At 38.6% G+C, this 20,087-nt stretch overlaps 1 protein-coding gene across 2 annotated transcripts in view; it reads right to left on the bottom strand.

The window, feature by feature from the left end:
* LOC311292296 (uncharacterized protein) overlaps positions 1-20,087 on the bottom strand; it is a 204,245-nt gene extending 184,158 nt beyond the window's left edge. Inside the window, exons 1-3 of one of the 2 annotated variants that reach the window (XM_084411936.1) lie at positions 20,062-20,087; positions 18,571-18,887; positions 6,903-9,526 (exon numbers count right to left, since the gene is read on the bottom strand). In XM_084411936.1, the coding sequence (XP_084268062.1) occupies positions 8,355-9,526; positions 18,571-18,628 (1,230 nt within the window). In that variant the 5' untranslated portion in view covers positions 18,629-18,887; positions 20,062-20,087 and the 3' untranslated portion in view covers positions 6,903-8,354. Of the gene's footprint in view, positions 1-6,902; positions 9,527-18,570; positions 18,958-20,061 lie in introns of those variants that run through there. The other variant, XM_084411935.1, reaches the window with a different exon arrangement.

The raw sequence follows: 20,087 nt of genomic DNA, 5'->3' as shown, positions 1-20,087 counted from the left end.
ACAATTCTGTAGGAAATTCGCTGTAAATTTACAGTAAAGGGTTACAGTGAAGCCTTTGAACTTGGACTTCACCATCTACATCGCATGCTGCAAGGTGAGGACCTTTTTGCAAGAGAAGCAAATTACCATCAGTCATGTCGCAATTCATTCAACCTGAAATATGAAAAGTATGTCACATCCCGAGGTAAAGCCCTTGCTACCAACCCTGTCAAGGAAAGGTATGAGACCCCATACTCCTCATATAGAATATGAATAATTGTTGCCATATATATAGTTTACATACCGGCATACTGAGGATAACAGTATTGTTCACCTATTCATCTTTGCACGTATTGCAGTACCGTGAACAAAGTGACCTCGCCTTCATGCTGCTCATCAAGTCACAGAACCTGGATGAACCCCTCAACCTTGACGAGTTGATGCGGTACTCACTCTTCCCAGTTCCATCCAGCCTAGGCACAGCTGATGGGTTCTTCAATAAGACCAACAAGGCTGCAATGCTTCACTACTTGATGGAAGATGCTCCTGAAGATGTGCCTTATCCGAAGGATGCTTTCTACATCCAGGATGGCAATGCACTCTTCCATGCCTTGATGAACCTCCCACCAACGTTCGAGGGAATTTGTCTCCAGTCCCTTGACCATATGGTAGCTAAGAAGCATTTTGTCTTCTCAACGGACTCCTACCATGATGATTCTGTCAAAGCTCAGGAGAGATTGCGTCGTGGCATGTCCCAGCGGTACATCATAGGTGGTCCTGCAACAAGGAAGCTGAGTGACTTCAAACTCTTCCTGGCAAATGATGAGAACAAGACACAACTCTGTAAACTGCTACTTGAGATGTGGGGCAGCAAAGCATCTGCATCTGCATCACGGCTGGAGAAATGTGGAACAGCAGTGGTAGTCGTTGAAGGCAAAGATTATCAGTTGGAGTCATCGGGTGGCAATGTGAGCATTTTGACAGTCTTTCTCACTATTCTTCTTTATTAGAAACTTCTGGAAAATATTTAGCCAAACCCAGTTATACATGAGAAACTGATAAAATGGTGTCTTACTATATACTATCACACCTTACTCAATAACTTGTTTCAAGTGACCACATGTGAGATACCTCAGCTAGAGTCAATCCTGGAAGAGACTGACATCCGGGTTGTTCTGTACCTGCTGTATGCCGCTCAACTGAGGCACAAGGTGGCTGTGGTGAGGACTCCAGACACAGACATTTTCTTCATCCTCCTACACCACGCCCAATCCATCCCGCTGACCATCTACGTCGACATTGGGACCGGAAAGCACAGGCGGATCCTAAATGTCAGCGAACTGGCAGAATGTAAGGGGGCAGACTACTGCACAACAATACTCGGCCTATACGTCTTCACAGGGGAAGTCGTTACAAGTACCTTTAGAGGCAAAGGAAAGGTTGGGCCTCTGAAAAAGCTGAAGAGTAATTCAAGTGAGTAATTCAACCTTCAAGTGAGTATTTTTCAGATATTCTGTATCATGGCAATTAATGCTGAACATAGGTATTGATACATTTTTTTTCAATACCTATTTTTTATGAAAAGTTTGAAAAATTACTGAAAGAATCTAACTTAAAGAGACCATTATTTTGGGGGATATCAACATAAACTGGGAGGACACATCATGTAGAAAAAAAGCTTAAAAAAATAACTGACAAATTTGATCTAGTCCAAATGATCAAAGGGCCCACAAGAATCACCACATCAAGCAGCACCCAGATTGATTTGGCATTTACCAACCGACCTGAGATAATGTTTATGTTAGCTGGTCTTTCTGATCACAATTTGATCCTTGTGGCCAGAAAAAACTCTCAAAAAAGAGATTTGATTATTCTGTCAAAGAGTGTGAGTTTGTTGGAATCCCCAAAAAACGCCAGGAAGGATTTAATAGTGCTGTCCAGCAGATTGACTGGGATCACATATTGTTGGGAACAAATTGTGAAATGGACTGTGAATCTTTTGTGGCGACAATTGAAAGAACAATTAAAGATTTTAGCTGTAAAGTTAAACACAAACACAATAAAAACATACTTCCCTGGATGAACTCGGATATACTCAAACTAATGAAAGAGATGGATTGTGCGTTAAAACTAAGTCAGCTAGTGCTAAAAATCTATTTACAACATTGAGGAATAAGACTGTTAAAGCTATACGCAAGGCCAAAGCAGATTTTTTTTTTTTTACTAAAATAGAAATGCAAAAGGGGATTTTAAAATAATTTGGAACCAACTTAAAAAACTGGTAGGACAGGACACAAAAAGGAAACAACTTTTAGAAATTAAGATAAATGGACAAATTACAAATAAAACAAACAAAGTTGCAGATGCATTTCAAGATTTTTTTTTTTTTATTGAATCTGTATCCACTATTGCACAAAGCTTACCATCTAACAATCTAAATATTTGTCCGATAAATAACTCAGAGCCAATTTTTCAACCTAGGCACAGTCACAGAATCTGAAGTCTTACAGACAATAAAAACACTAAAAGCTTCCAGAACTAGAGACATATTTGGCATAGATATGTGCATGCTAAAGGACCCAGTTCCACATTATTAACACCAGTAACCAAAATTGTCAATCTCTCCTTTATTGAGGCAGTATTTCCAAGTGTGTGGAAGTCAGCTGCTGTTGTTCAAATTCTCAAAAATGGAGATCCATTGTCAGTGGACAATTACAGACCAATCAGCATCACCTACAGTGTCAAAAGTCACAGAGAAACGAATTTCCCAACAAATTATAACACATTTGAATACCACTACACTCAGTTTAGAAAAAAGTACACACATTTAAAATCAGCGTGTGTGTGTAACATGCTGGGACACACAAGGTGGTATGTAGTATAGGTAGGCTATGTTATAAAAAATAGAGTATCCATCGCTACTGTAAAGTAAAATTAAAAATATTATAACAATTTCCTACCTATCTCTTGCTGCCACTGAAAAAAATAAATAAAAAAAATCCCCTACCGGCCCATGACCTCAACTGACATCCAACCGGAACCAAACTTTTTTTTTTTAGGCCTTATTTAAAATGAATCGAGATGCGCAGATATCGTTATCGCGCTTAAAATACGATTAATCGTGCAGCCCTAATTTATACTAGGCTATATTGGCTAGTTTTTGGACGTCTGCCTTTACATGCAAATTAATTTTAAGGAAATCCCATTATTAATCCATTGGCCTGTCTTTTGCAGCTATAACAGCTTCAAGTCTTCTGGGAAGGCTTTCCACAAGATTTAGGAGTGTGTTTATGGGAATTTTTGACCATTCTTCTGGAAGCACATTAGTGAGGTTAGGCACTGATGTTGGACGAGAAGGCCTGTCTCGCAGTCTTTGCTGTAATTCATCCCAAAGGTGTTTTATCGGGTTGAGGTCAGGACTCTCTACAGGCCAGTCCAGTTCCTCCACACCAAACTCGCTCATGTATGTCTTTATAGACCTTGCTTTGTGCACTGGTGCGCAGTCATGTTGGAACAGGAACATCCCCAAACTGTTCCCACAAAGCTGGGGGCATGACATTGTCCATACTATCTTTATATGATGAAGCATTAAGAATTCCTTTCACTGGAACTAAGGGGCCAAGCCCAACCCCCGAAAAACAACCCCACACCATAATCCCCCTTCCACCAAACTTTACACTTGGCACAATGCAGTCAGGCAAGTACCGTTCTACTGGCAACGGCCAAACCAGACGCGTCCATCAGAAATCCAAACTAGTTGTCGACCGATATGTCGCCAAGGCCGATATATTGGCCGATATTTGGCATTTTTGAAATATCGGCATTGGCCGATGAGTTTCTCTGATTGGCCGATGTGTTGGAAGCGGGACTTTTATTTTGACGACGCTCCGGACTTTTATTTTGACGGGTGCCAGATCACACAGTGCTCACTCACATTCTCCGTCTTCATTAATTTATGATCTCTGTTAGTTTATCTAATACTTTGTTAGACAGAACTAGTAAACAGAAATTAAATGGTATGCGAAGTGAGTAAAGTAAAGCGTTTGCTTTTATATTATTTGTAACAGAAAAGGCAAACAATCAAGCTAAAATACTTTCTCATTTGCCGTCAACATTCAGCAAATGCGCATCTACATCATTTAACCCTCTGAGGTCGCGGGCGCGTTTTGCTGGATTTTCTCCACACTGTAGCACTATAAACTTAAAAGTGCTCTAAGTGATGTTGGGTGATGTCACTTCTTGTTGACGTTTAAAGTATTGTCAAACAAAACGGTGGCTAGCTAGACCCTCCCGCTCCCTCCTCCTCATCTGCGCACTAACCCCCCAAACTCCACCCCTAAATCATTCCTGTCGGTTATTGGCTGGAGCAGTTTGTTATGTTTCGTGGTGCGGGTTAGCCCAATTTGTTTCTCTTGCTGGTTTGTTTGCTCTTGCTGGAGCCTGTGTTGTCTACAGAGACCGCGTTTTTTTTACATTGTGTTCAGGGGACAGGCAGCAGGCGGGTGGTGAGGAGATGTTTGCTGTATGTGACAAAAAATGTTTTGGCCTTAAAAACGCTGATATCACTTAGAGCACCTTTAAATTACTCCGTCATTTATGGTCATACAGAAAAAAGAAAGATAAAAAAAGAATCTGTGATATTTCTACTTTTATATGTGTCCACTTACAATCAAATCAAAACATTGTGCTTTTTTAAAATAAAGAAAATAAACAGGGTGTGCGTTCTGCCTCTCTGTCGTTTTTTCTTGAGCACGTCTATAAACTAAAACCTATGGTGTCTGAGAATCACCAACGAGTTTTTACAACAGTGTTGTCAAATATCTATTCCGAAGCTGTGGGGGGAGCTCTAGAGAGAAACCTGCGAGCAAAAAGCGAGAATACAGCGAAGAAATCCCGAAGCTACTGAGTGCTGCTTTAAGTGTGTACTTTTAAATGATCGGATTCAAACTGAAAACAAATATTCTCTGTTTAAGCAATTTGTATAAAACCAACAAGATGTCCAGTATCTCAAACGCTTGCTCATTAAATTTAATTTGACCACGCCCACGAGCGCAAAAGAGATTCACATGCAAATCTCCATATGGAACGCGCTCGCGCTCGTTACCTCAAAAACAAAACACCAAAACACTTCACAAGTCTCTGCTTTTAGGCGCGCCTGAGCTTACATTGGATTTACCTCAGAAGAAGAACGCGATTTGAAGACAAGAAAGATAAGGTAAGAAATTCTTACATAGGCTATAAGTTTGTTATTGTTGCATAAATTTCACATTGCAGTTGAACTGTTGCTAGATATATGGTGAATATTATAATATTTAGACCCTTGTTTACTGTTACTGTGTTTGTGGATATCTGCTCAAACGTAGATATGTATATGGTCACCATAATGTTTTATATTTGAGCGTGATCACGTTTGAATGTATCATATTTTGGATCGCGATCGCGTTTGAAAAGCAAAACGCACCAAACGGCTTCATGTTTTTACCATTATCTCATTTCATATCATCATAACGAATGGAAACATTTGAAATAACATGATAATCAATATATTTTTCTCTAGCTTAGTTGTTACTGAAATCTTTTGGAAGATTTATACTGCTATAGGTTATTGTTATTATTTTATCCAGCACTGCGCATAGCTTATGCCTACAAGGCACAACAAACCTGGTGTTCATTATATTATATATTGATGGAAACATTTGTGTGTGTGTGTGTATTCTGTGAATTTTAAAAAGCAATTTTAAACAGAAAAATCTAAAAATGTATTCCCATAATCGTGCAGGCCTTTCTCTTGATATCAGTATGTTCACTTTTTTTTTCAGGGCCCAGATGACACTGAGTCCTGCTGACTTCAACATTCACATGAGTCTCTGTACATGAACATAGTAAAGTGAAAATCAAACACCTTGGAAATGAAAGGTATGTACAATGTTTTTAGGAATGGCACAAAGGTCTCTGTCTTTGGATCATTGTTTTCAATAAGTGCTTTTTTGGCATTTGTTGTGTATCTTTGGATAATGTTGTGTTGTAAATAAATCCAAACAATTTAAAAGCCATTCTTTTTTAAATCTCCTCATTTACAGTATTGTGCAAGGTTGCTCAGAATGACAGGGCCTGATAGCTCCTAATAGGGCCGTTAGGGGAGGGTCTTTGTCTTTCTCAGGTGTGAAAAGCTTACATATTAATGACCTCCTGCATAAAGCTTTCTTACACAAAACACGTCGTAAAAATTTTAAATCAATATATTGTCTTATCTGAATGAGCAGTCAGGGTGATTTTCACATAGTTTTAGAGCAAATATTCTAGGCTATGTCATACAATTTTCAAAAGTCTTGTGAAGAAATAATCAGTATGGGTTTCATGGCCTTATTTCAGTGAGAATTTATTTTTGTATTTTCACAAACCACGCATAAATATCATTATCTCAAAACTACAAACTTTTACATACATGCTACTGATATATTATTGTAGCAGAGTTTGTGCTGAATACAGTGTAATTAGACTTTAGCCATGAAAATGTCACAAGTAACAGAAATACCAGAAATGTCAGAGCATGTCAGAACACCTCCAGGGCCCAGAAAACAGCTCAGACCCCAGAAGGTTAAACAAATCTCTGAATATCTAATAAACATTTAATTTCACAAACCTTGCAGGTTTAATCGAATCCAGCTGTTATATCTTGTGAAGTGTGCATTACTGTCTGCGAGTGACGGTCGGTCCGTGCAAAGTGAGATATGCTGGTATATAACCAGTTGCCAATTGTGTCATATTCATATCGTTTTTACTGTGCTGTATGTAAAATTAATGTTACCTTGTCTTTATTTAAAAAAAAAAAAAAAAAAAGATTACCAGCACAACATTACCAGATTACTGAGAGCCCGGTTACAGTGTTTATTCACATGTTTCTTTTTATTAACATATTTATACATTTCTAAACAATTACTTTGTGAAAAATACTGTAATAGGATTGCAGATTCAAGAAGTTGCCATATAAATTTGTTTGATTTGTTTTCTAATTTATTAAATATTGATTAAAATAAATGTATATAAAAATATCGGCTTTATATCGGCCATCGGCCACCCTGCTCTCAAAGATATCGGCCATCAAAAAAACAATATCGGTCGACCACTAATCCAGACAGAGAAGCGTGATTCGTCACTCCAGGGAACACATCTCCACTGCTCTAGAGTCCAGTGGCATCTCACGCTTTTCATTGCGCTTGGTGATGTAAGGCTTGGATGCAACTGCTCGGCCATGGAAACCCAATCCATGAAGCTCTATCCTTGAGCCAATCTAAAGGCCACGCAAAGTTTGGAGGTCTGTAGCTATTGACTTTTTCATGGCCTACCACTTCATGGCTGAGTTGCTATTGTTCCAAATTGCTTCCACTTTTTTTATAATACCACTAACAACTGACCGTGGAATATTTAGTAGTGAGGAAATGTCATGAATGGACTTATTGCACAGGTGGAAACCTATCACGGTACCACGCTTGAATTCACTGAGCTCCTGAGAGCGACCCGTTCTTTCACCGATGTTTGTAGAAGCGTCTACATGCCTAGGGCTTGATTTTATACAACTGTGGCCATGGACGTGATTGGAACACTTGAATTCAATGATTTGGAGGGGTGTCCTGTTAGATTTTGGTGTATTTGGCCGAGCAGTCGTTTGGGTGGCTCGCCAATGTATTAGATTTCTCCAATACATAAAATAAGTAAGCTTGACCAGAGTTCTTGTGGGGAGAAGAATTTATTGAAGGTTTGTAGTGTAGCAGTCCTTCAGCAGCGATGTTAGCATGTCGCCCTTCAACAATCTTAACCCAAAGTTCTGTGTCTTGAGACAGAACTTTATACATGAAGACAAAAGGGCTACAAACAAAGGAAAACTGTTAGGACCTCCCACAGGAGATCGATCTAACTTGCTAATCCACTCTGAGCAATACTGATTACCAATCAGTTTCTATGGGCCATACATCTGAATGGGTCATTCATCTGTATGGGCCATTTGGCACACACCTTTGTAGACACAGACAGAGTGCATTACATCTGAAACAGTCACAATATAGATTAATCTGATGACTGAAAATACAAAATCTATCAGTCCCAATACTTTAGGCAAAATAGTGTATATTTGTTATATCATTTTCAGCTTTTAAATATTTTTTAATATAATTTTAATTAATTTTACACACTTAAAGCAATATCGTATAGCATATTGGATATTGCATTATTTAACAAGTTATTGTATATCGCTTTTTTGTTTTAATATCACACAGTTGATGTTAGATCAACCAACAAAATGTCATGATGCTCATCCTAGCTGATAAGAAACTAACTTACACAGAACAGACTGTGTTTCTCAGCACATAAAGATGTACTTAACATGATCTCAGACTGCGGTGATGTGGTTTCTCCACTGCATGGATCTTCATGTGTTTCTTCAGTTGACTTATAAAAGAAAAACTCATTCCACACTGATCACACGTGTGAGCCTTCTCTCCAGTGTGGATCCTCTCATGGGTTTTCAGGTCTGCTGAGCGAATGAATCTCTTGTCACAGTGTGAACACTTGTAAGGTTTTTCTCCAGTGTGGATCCTCTCATGTACTTTTAGATATGACGACTGATTGAATCTCTTGTCACAGTGTGAACACTTGTATGGTTTTTCTCCAGTGTGAATCATCTGGTGTAGTTTTAAACATTGTGCTGAAGAAAAAGTCTTCTCACACTCAAAGCACATATGAACTCCTACACCAGTATGAATTCTTTGATGTACTTGTAAATTATACAGCAGTGAAAAACTCTTTCCACATTCAGAACATGAGTGAGACTTCTTCTTCATATGAACTCTCAGGTGTGCCTTCAGGTTTGATGCCCTAAGAAATTTTTTTCCACATTGATCACATGTGAATGTTTTCTCTCCATTGTGGATCCTCATGTGAACCTTAAGGTGTCCTGATTGTGCGAAACTCTTCCCACATTGATCACATGTGTGAGGTTTCTCTCCAGTGTGGATCATCATATGTCGACTAAGATTTGGTTTTAGTGTGAAACTCTTCCCGCACTGATCACAAGTGAACGGCTTCTCTCCAGTGTGAACTCTCATGTGTTGCTCAAGACAACCTGTGCTTGTGAAACTCTTCCCACACTGAGCGCAAGTGAACGGCTTCTCTCCAGAGTGAACTCTCATGTGTTGTTTAAGATTACGTTTGTCTATGAAACTCTTCTCACTCTGAGTGCAGGGGAACAGCTTCTCTCCAGTGTGGATCCTCATGTGAATCTCTAGACTATCTTTCCTTGTGAATCTCTTCCCGCACTGATCACATGAGAACGGCTTCTCTCCAGTGTGAACTCTCATGTGACGGTCAAGATTACGTGTGTTTGAGAAAATCTTTCCACACTGAGTGCAGGTTGTAGATTTCTTGGCTCTTCTTCTCTTTAAAAATGTCTTTTTAGTCTTTGAGCGACTCAAAGGTTTTCCTCCAGGTTTGACATGATGCTTCTCCTTCACTTCACTCAGTTCTTCACTCTCCTCCTTCACTTTTATCAGCTCTGAAATGAAAGAAAATTATTTAATTTTCAGCATATCAAAATAATTAAAAGAGAGAAATATGAAGTGAAAGGACATAAAAGTCTAAGTGGTATTTTCGCTCATATCTTCGTGAAACATACACAGATCGTAGAAAATGACACCATTATTTACAGCAGATTCTCACGATTAAAATATAATCTATTGCGTTGATCACGAGATATTCCTCACGAAGGAACAGTTTTAAAATGCCCATTCGGGGCTTCACGGGCTAAAAAAAAAGGCTTCCTTTTTTCCAAATGCTGGAACTTTTGATTACTTTATGATGTCACCACAAAATTTGATCTGGATGCAGCTCACACGTAGGGAAACTTCACCAAAAAAAGAAATGTCCTCCCACCTTCAGGGCTTAAAGTGAAAAAAAATCCTGAGCCTGAACTTTGGGGATGTTGGGGATTGTTCTCCAGCTGTTTGATTGACCCATTTGTTTCATTGATTGGTCGATATTATGTATGATTTTACTGTATCTTTCAACATTGTTCATTCGTGTTTATTTACTAGCTAGAGATGATAGGTTCACCTGCCGCTAGGAATCTGACCTGTCCACTGATCTATATAATGCCATTCTATATAGATCAGTGGTCGCGTCACATTTACAAGCGCCAAAACGGTATTTACTGTTTGAATTTCGTAATAAAAGTGACAGAATCTGAGAGCTGAGTTTTTTTTACATCAGAAGTAACCTGCTCTGTCTAGTCTGTCGTTCTCCGTGTCCTCTTTGCTTTGCGATTTTTCTGTGCGTGAGAAAATATATGTGTGTCGTGAGAGCGTGTGAAAAGTGTCAGGGAGCTTGATTGACAGGCGATCTAACCAATCATAATCCGCCATCCGCCATTTTGTCCGACAAAGCAGTCAGGAGAGATAGCAGATTAACATGGGAGAATTTGAACTTGAAAAACGGAATGTACTGACACTTTCCGCGGTTTAAGACAACATTCCTTCTTATGTTCATTCATGTTTATTTGATGCTATAAATGAACTAGAAGGAAGAGATGATCGGTTCACGAGCAGCTTTAACTGATGCTCTACAGCGATCTGTCAGACACATTTAAGAGCCACAAAACGGTATGTATCGTTTAAATTTCTTTTTAAAAAATGACCAAATTTGAAAGGTGAGACTTTGTTTAATATGTTTAATATCAAAAGTAACCGAAAAGTAACCTGGTCTGTCCTGTCTGTCAGCGTGTTGTCAGTCTCCTCTCTGCTCCGCGATGTATTTTTCACTGCATGAGAACATGGTGTGGCATGAGAGCAGCGTGGCTTGTCGGAGATAGCGACAGTAACTAAGGGGGGCGGGTCTTTGCGAATTCGCGCGGTATGCGTGCTCATAATGGAAGCGACGCGCTCATTTTTTTCAAGCGCGTCCGCGCCGATAGTGCCTCCGACTGTAATTTGCAGCCTGATAAATACATTTTGCATGCGCCGGAGGCCAGACCTGCCCTCAAGCCGGAAATCCGGCCCCCGGCCGGAATACTTTAAGCCCTGCACCTTGTTTCCTTTCTGAGATATTGCATGTCAAATAAAAAACGTGAAATAATAAGAAAAATAAGTTTTTTTTTCTTTTATAAGCATTTTCTCAAAACTAATTTTTGATAAATTTTTTTCAAAACAATTCTTAAAATGTCTTCAGGGCTTAAATGTCTAAATCATTACCGCTGTGTGGAGATTATGATGACAGAAGTTCTGTGTAAACGCACATAAAAATAGACCTTTGTATGGTTATAAAAATAGACCTTTGTATGGTTATAAAAATAGACCTTTGTATGGTTGGAAAAATACACACTTTGGATTCTGTTTGTTTCACAGAAGAATAGTTGCTGTGGCAACAATGAGTTGTTCTAGGGAATTAGCAACTCAAATGAGGGGTAATATATATATATATATATATATATATATATATATATATATATATATATATATATTAGGGCTGTCAAAGTTAGTGCGTTAATAACGTGTTAACGCAAAATCATATTAACGGCACAAATTTTTTTAACGCTCGATTAACGCAGCGCGTATTTTCTGTTTGACCCTTGGCCCAACCCCTAGTTGGAGAAATGGAGATACACCGTGTTGGCAACTTAGCGACATTGCAGACCCCTTTAGCGATTTTTTTCCCTTGAACAAAGCGCCCAAACCTTATTTAGTTTCTGAGAATCTACCAGTACTGCTCTCAGCACGCGCGCCCCCCAATAGCATACACAAATTAAATTATCCCAAATAGGGAATAGTCTAAGCCTTACCATATATGAATATTTAACACGATTGCTCGTAGTAAATATTCATATAGGTCAGTACAATTATATCAATTTTCAGGGTAAATTTCATGTAATTCAAAATTAGTTATTGCGCAATCTGTCCGTTTAGCGAACTGTATACGCGACTTCCTTATCAGAATTTACAGGCCTGTAAACAACGACAATAAACTTCCTCTGGCCACAAGGAATGATATTTTCATGTAAGGCACTTTAGATATCTCAATAGTCAAACCAAGTAGAGTTTTGTAGCTTAAATCATCATTTTCAGGGACTCCAAGTTATGGAACAATGAGACAGATTCAATTCAAAGATTATGGAGTTTAATAAAACCAACTAAGGATTACGTATCAGCTGCGGCACGTACGAAAGATGCTTAATCTTAAATTCGTTTTGTTCGTGAATACACTGAACGAAGGACAAATATCAAACTGAGGTAGGTAGAAAGAAAAAGACAGAGTAAAAACGAAATTAGAAAGTAAATGAAGAACTCCGGCTGGAGTCCGTAGTGAACAAATGGATCTCTCTTTGGCGTAGAAGCTGCCTAGAATAAAGTGTTGCTCCGTGTTTTGAAGGAGCTAAAGTCACGCCTTCTTACGTGCATGAGCCAATCATTTGGGAGGACGTGTGGCGGTAACACTCCTTTTGTTCACGAAAGTACATGCCCACTGGGACGAGGTGCAGAAGAGACATAATTTGGTCATAATACACTTATAAACTGTTATTAATGAAAGACATGGATCATTTGGTACTTTATGTTAAGGATTCGACTGATTAAAACAATACCACGAACGATAATTCTGTGAGCTAATAAGATGATACATGATTGAACGTATATCAAATTGATTACATACCAATAAAGCTTATAGTTATAGTAATTTGTGTATGGGGACCATGAAACACAACAAGGAATACATTTTAAAAGGGTCATTGGAACACACGTGGTCAGGGATGAGAGTGTCTCTGTGTTGGTGTGTGTGTGTGTGTGTGTGCGTGTGCGGAGTCATTCAAAGTTCGAAGTCATTCAAAGTTCGAAGTCATTCAAGGTTCGAACCGCGTGGCCAACGAACGCAGAAGCCATATGTGTCTGTCATTACCGTAAATCCTCTAATATAGGCCCGGGCCTTTATTTTACTCAAGCGCATCGTGGCCCAGGCCTTTATTGGAAGGAGGCCAGAATTAGAGACAGGCCTTTATTTCTATTTGAGCAAAACGGACTACCAGTAGAATGAATAAAAACTAGATTTTGTGTCTATTTGAACCTATAAAATACTAGGTTAATTTATTGAAAACGTAGTTACCATATAACATTATGGTATGCATACAGAACATTAACAACAAATAAATATAATATAAATGATATTTTTTGTGAAAAGCATATATTATTTATATGTTATTTAGATATTATTTGTTCCAGCTGTAGTAGCTCCACAACAGCGCACATCTGTGCATTCATTCATTCTTCATATTTAAAAAGTATTTTTGCATGTAACTTACAGACACTATTGCGATTAGAACAAAGCAAATAGAACTGACCTGACCTATTTCTCAGCTGGATCCGTTGCTCCTCGAAATAATACTTCCAAGCACTTCTGAGGTAAATCCAGATGATTGTGGGCGTTCACAGGTTTGCGTGGATCGCCTCAGATTATTTGCGTTTGAATAGCGCGTGCTCTCCGTAATTAAGATCAAAGTCAACAGAGTATTTTGAATCTCTTTTGCACTTAAGAAAAAAAAGCGAGCCTATCGCGCCAGCGCGATTGTCGATCCCAGGGGGTTAAAAAATAGATTTTCGCCAAAAATCCTCTTTGGCTCCGCAGCTGCCATGGTAAACAACATAAGCCTACCGGTGACTGAAGTCTCACGTGCGAGTCAAGAGCGAAGTGATTGACATGACCAGGCTACCGTAGCTATGGCTTGGATTCATTATCAAACATTGCCCCCCCTGTGGTATTTGCATGTTACTATCACAAGCATAATGTTGTGGCCTGCCCCAGAAAAACGTTGGTTCTAATAATAGCCCCGGCCACTATTAGAGACCGGCCTTTATTTACCTCAGCCGACAGCGAGACCGGCCAATGTTAGAGACCCTGCCGCTATTGGAATACAGGCCAATATTAGAGGATTTACGGTAATATTGTTGTCAAAACAACTAAAGATTCGTAATGTGAGAATTATAGACTGAATCAATCAAGGATATAATGGATTTTAATCATTTTAATAATCGAACTAAGGATACTTCAAACTACAGTTAACACACTTGTTTGTGTTCTGTATTTTGTACATACATGTACTCCATGTATGTACAAAATACAGAACACAAACAAATACAAGACTAAACAGATAATGAAAATGAGAGAGAGATCAGAAGATGAGAGAGGTGAGAGAGAATGAGAGAGTGAGGATGAGAGAGTATGGAAGAGGAAGGAAAGAGATCATCTGAAATGATCACAGTAGACTAAGTCACAGACAGTAACCTTTTGACAGACAACAAGGAATCAAATCACTTTGGAAAAGGGGATAGACAACCGTAAGCAGCATTTAAAAGCTCAGTTATACTTGCACATGGTCCGCTGTGTTGCTGAGGCAGGCGCGTTTTGGAGCTAGGCGTGTTCTCTAATGTCTTCCGGGGCGAGCAGACTCGCGCAAAGTTTTAAAGGTTCACCGAACGTGAAGTTACCAAAGAAATGATTCAGAATTCATCTCCCTCGTGGAGGGAGAGGCGAATATGAAAATAAAACTTAGTAAAGGAAAGAAAAGAAAGGTCGGGAGTGACGCGGAGGGGCGCATCCGACGACGGTGGCCGAAACCGGTCCGAAGCTGGTGTTTTCCCGAAGTTTGACCGAAGAAGAGAGAGAGTTTGGAAACTGAAGGGTCGGACTTTTATCAGTGTCCCGTGTACGCCTCTTTTTAGCGTGGAGGACGAATCATCTTAGAGCATTTCGAGCGGAAGGTTTTCCTTTGTCCTGTTAGACACGCCCACTCGAATGAGTCATGAGTGAGATCGAATTTGAGAAGATTTGCTCAAGACATATGAAATGTGTCAAATGATACAAATTACTGCAACTGGTTATCGAAATTCAACTCCATCAGGTCAAAAGAATCGCACAGGTATCAAAAATAGAATATAGACATTGTAGCAATGCAAAGATACGTTATTATGCATTAGTATAGGCATTTGCAGTTCGATTAATGTTACAATAGGACATATATATGCTTTCCTATGGCTTACAAACACATCTTAACACAAAAGGGATATATTTAGTACATTTAAGAGTAGGGTTGGGAACCGAGAACCGGTTCTTATCAAGAAAAATACCGGAACCGTGCGAAATTCCTACGTTTCGGTTCCGAAAAACGGTTCTGGTGCGCTGTTTTGGTGAAGTGGAGCGCGACGGTCTCACCTCATAAAAATAATAATGAATAAAGCCCTCGCGCTCCTCAAATTCGTTTTGCCTCAGATATCAATGGAGAGAGAAAGAGAGTAGTAAAGACAATAGAGCTGCACGATTAATCTTTAAAAGATCCTGATTCAAACACCCACGCGATCTTATCCTAAATTACAAAAATCTCACCCCTGAACATTCAAATCTGTTTGCGCTGTCGTTGACCCAGAGAGAGCAGTTGTCAATATGAAACAGCTTTACAAACACAGTAGGCCTATCGATATTTCGGTTACAAATATTCAAATAATCACAGAAGTACTGAGATAAAAGTTTAGAGCAGGGGTGGGGAACGTTGATCCTGGAGGGCCATTATTGTCCTGCAGAGTTTAGCTCCAACCCTAATCAAACACACCTGAAGCTAATCAATGTCTTCAGGATTACTGAAGTTGCAGGTAGCTGAATGTTTTTTTCAGGGTTGGAGCTAAACTCTGCAGGTCAATGGCCCTCCAGGATCAACGTTCCCCACCCCTGGTTTAGAGTATAAACACTAATGTCTACGACAACCAAAATAGAGTAAATCACCTTTTGAAAGATGCTGCCTTCAAATAACTAGTGTATCGATTACATCTGATGCTTCAAAACATTCATAAAGACGCATGAATTACATTTTTTTTGTGTTCAGAATTTACAAAATGTATACAATGTCTTTTTTTCTAACCGTGTTTTTGTCTTATCCTGAATTACTACGTTAAGCCTGCAATAAGCGTTTATAGGCTACTCGGACTGGCGGATCGCAGCCGCTGCGGAGTAGCCCAGTGCCTGCGTGACTCGTCATAGACATAAATAGAGAGAAGAAGCTCCGACAAAAATGTTCTTCCGCAAGACGCGTGCAGTTCTGTTTATTAACTGCTAGAGCGCTGATTTATCCAGTAATGAAACAAGTAGTCTTTATGAATCAATCATTCAAAACTATTTTAAAAATAATCTGTTCTACACACATCTTACATGGGTGTTCAAGCATATTCTACCCCTTCTGAGAGGGTATTCTCCACTGCTGGAGATTATACAATAAGCTATAGGAGAGGTCCCAAATTATTCTAGAGAATTTTTATTTTCCTTCAGAATTTTTTTTTTTTTTTGGTTGCAAAAATTGCTTAATAATATGTTGAATTTGTTGACATTAACAGTCTGTTAAACTCATTTGGGATTTTTCCCTTACTACTATTTTTTTTATTAGTTGTTTTAATATTTTTTAATGAATGGGAACCGGAACCGGAATCGTTTGGTGGAACCGGAATCGGAACCGGAAAATTTCTTACGATTCCCAACGCTATTTAAGAGGTAAGGTAACGCTATTTTCCCTGGGAGGTAAGCGGGCCCTATATATCTAAGCCAAGATATATGGCCTGATTAACATAATTGTCAAGTGGGATCCAGGGGTGTGCTCCCCTATGAGAACATTTTGATAAATAGTCCCTTAAATGATAGTCTTGTGACTTTTGTGGATGTAAATGGACATCATTCAGACATGAGATGAACAAACCCAATACAAGCCTATATTACAGTAGCAGGTTTCAGTAAGTCAAATTTAAGACCTCTTTAAGACATTTTAAGACCATAAAGATTGAAATTTAAGACCTACGACGCATTGCCAAAAAAATATTCAAATCGAAGAATTCATTTTATTTCAATGAATTCAGTCATTGAAAAAGCATTTATTTAATTTACAGATAAAGCAATCACATTAGTAACCTTCCAGACCCAACAACGCGTGTCAGAGAAAAGAACAGAATCAGATATAATTATTTATTTTTTTTGAAAATTGTACTTTGCATATTATACTGTAAAAAACACATAATTAGTTGATTTCAGTTGATCATAACTAGAGATGAAATGGCATGAACATTTCATTTAATGATTATAGTGACAAAAATTATCACGGTTATCACAGAATCCTGTTCAAAAAGTACTAATACTACACTATGAAATCAATTCACCAAGTTTTATGTCGAAAAACAGCAAATAACAAATAAAATAAGCATCAGTATGCACTTTTTGTTTACATAAACATTAAAATAATACCATTAAAAAGGATAGCCAGATTTTAAAAGTGTCTTGCAACATGTTATAGCCTACTAACATGTAAGTTACAAGTTCAAAAAGTTTTGACAAAAAAGTTTTTTATAAAAAGATAAACCTCACATATTTCAGACTTTAAATTATTATTTATAAAAAGAAAGAGTCAAAAAAAGATACATTACTGACATTTACAATGCACTTTAGCTTATCTTTTATTATTAATAGTAAAATTAGGTCCGATTTTCCCGTGGCGTCTGTCATTGCTATGCAACCATGCTCTGCGCTCTCCACAACGACAAAAAAGTTTTATTGGCTAATGGATTTCCATGGAAAAAAACGAGCGCGTCGCTTCAATTATGAGCGCGCTTATTACCGCTTACCGCGCGCCTACATTTGAATGAACTTGAGCGCGCAAAAGACGCGATATATGAACGGCCTGTTGGCGAGCTACCTCAAATCAGGCTCGCTAGCGATAATTTTTTCGTCAAGTTTGATCCACCTTTATCGACAAGTTTGGTGTCTACTGTCTTCCCCTGGCTTCATAAAGTTGCACTCCATGACTTTGGCTATGTTTCGCGCTGCCAGTGTGGGAAACACATTCGTAGTGTATGGGAAACACAAAACAAATTCGCACGTGGAGTGACTGCTGAATCTATCTGATTGGCCAAAACCCAAGACCAGCCCCTGCCTACCCTATTACCGATTGGCTGAAGTTTACTGGTGTGGTTTAGTGAAAGCAAAGCGCCTCTCACGCGAACGCGAGCCTGATTTTTTTTTTTTTTTTGCAGACACGTCTGTACGCCGGAAATCCGGCGTGGCGCCGGAGCGCTATCAGCCCTGCTTTATGGGTAAAAAGTCCTTTTCTGTAGTAGGTTTCTGTGTATGTGTGTGTAAAGTCATGAGATTTAAAATCAGGGGACTTGGTCGAATCATTTGCTAACATTACAGGGCTTGTTATATATGTGTCATGCGCCAGGGAGACCCCAGCCAGAGTGGCGCTGGTAATTACCCTGGGGCGTTATCTAGACATTGTGCATTGTTCTTACACTTTGCAGAAGAGTAAAAACAAAAAGCTCTTGTTTTCTCATCTGACGAAGGGGCTGTGTTTGAAAAGTCAGGATTCGCCTAATTCAGACCATCTGGCCGGATGCCAAGTCAGTGTCGCTACATATTATATTTAGTTTGAAAACCTGTTTAGTTTAACTGTTTATCTAAAAGTGATGAAGTGCTTGAATGTTTCTAACATGAATGTTCTTCAGCATCATGAATGAATGAAGAATAAACACCAACCTCTTTGTTCTTCAGGATCTTCAGTGTGTTTCATTCTGCAGGGTTCTGGATCACTCATGTTCTCACTGTCCTCTTTAATAAACTCAGTCTTTACAGATTTCAGCTCTTCCTGATGCTCTGATGCTCGTCTTCACTTGTAGCTGATGGGGATATTCCAGCATTTATTGGAGAATTGCTGTGGGAGGAGCTTCACTGATGATGAATTACAGTGGGAGGAGCTTCACTGATTATGTGAGTGATGTGGGAGGAGCTTCACTGATGATGAATTACAGTGGGAGGAGCTTCACTGATGATTCATTACAATGGGAGGAGCTGATCTAGCAAAATCAAAAATATATCAGTTACTGAGTTTGTTTTTATGCTCGTGGACAACAGAATATAAATAGAGTAAAATCTTCCATGTATAAACAATGGTAAGAAAAACAGTTATAAGCATAAACAGAATATCCATCAAATACCCTCAGTCTGCTGACACCAATGAAATTAGCTTTAAGTGTCAATTTACAGGAGATCTGAAGACATCAGCATAATAAATGAGGTGAAAACAGGAACTATTGTCATGAAATAAAGAGTGTTTTCAGCAGATCTGTTAATATTGATGAGCCTCAGACTATCAACACTCATTCAACAAGCCATTCAGGATCATCAGCAGATCATCTCACTTTATTCTGAGTGTTTGCTGATAGAAACACATTATTTCAGTCAGGATAGATGATAAAAGCCTGTAAAACAACTCTATTGAAAGAGGATACTGTTATTTCTCACAATATGACATGGATAAAACATCAATAATGCAAAACAAACACCGCTTATAACTACCCTACTAAACCATAAAATGTCCATAATAATAACTCTAAATATAGTTCTAATAACTACATTCATTGCAAGAATGTAATTAGATCATTAACATGTTACAGCTTGCAGAAACTGACAATGATCATAAAACTTTTATTAAAAAAAGAGAACCAAAAAACAATAACATTTACTGTCAAACTGTATTCATATATATTTTAAATGTATAGGTTTAAATAGTCTCACATGGCTCCCTATAGGCTCAATGTAAAGTATTTAGCAGTATCTTTTCCAGTCTATTTTGCAATGCAAAGTAAATAAATACCTAATTTAATCCAAAGATGTTAAGAGTAAATAAAACGGCAGCAGCAACACTTGATATCGAGTCCCATTCCCCTCACAGATCTCAAACTTTAACTTTTGACTTGACATTCAGTAACAGTTCTCACACAAACATCGAGACAATCACACAAACGAACACAAAATCGCTCAGGTCTGAATGAACTCAACATATTCTCCTCATGCTCGCTGCTGCTGCACTAAATGTTTATTTCAGTAGGAAGACGCCAGAAAAGACGCACAAGTATCGCTGTGATCGATGAAAACAATACAGAAATGAGCCTGTAGCTTAATCAAACTGTATAAATTGTGTTTGATGGTTGTGTAAATATGATAAATTCCGTGAACTGCTCTCCTCACCTCAAAAGACTCGACGCTGTGTGTGT

This window comes from Rutilus rutilus (assembly GCF_951802725.1).
Source record: "Rutilus rutilus genome assembly, chromosome: 1".
NCBI classification, from domain to species: Eukaryota; Metazoa; Chordata; class Actinopteri; order Cypriniformes; family Leuciscidae; genus Rutilus; species Rutilus rutilus.
This window is presented reverse-complemented; position numbering and strand designations above follow the sequence as displayed.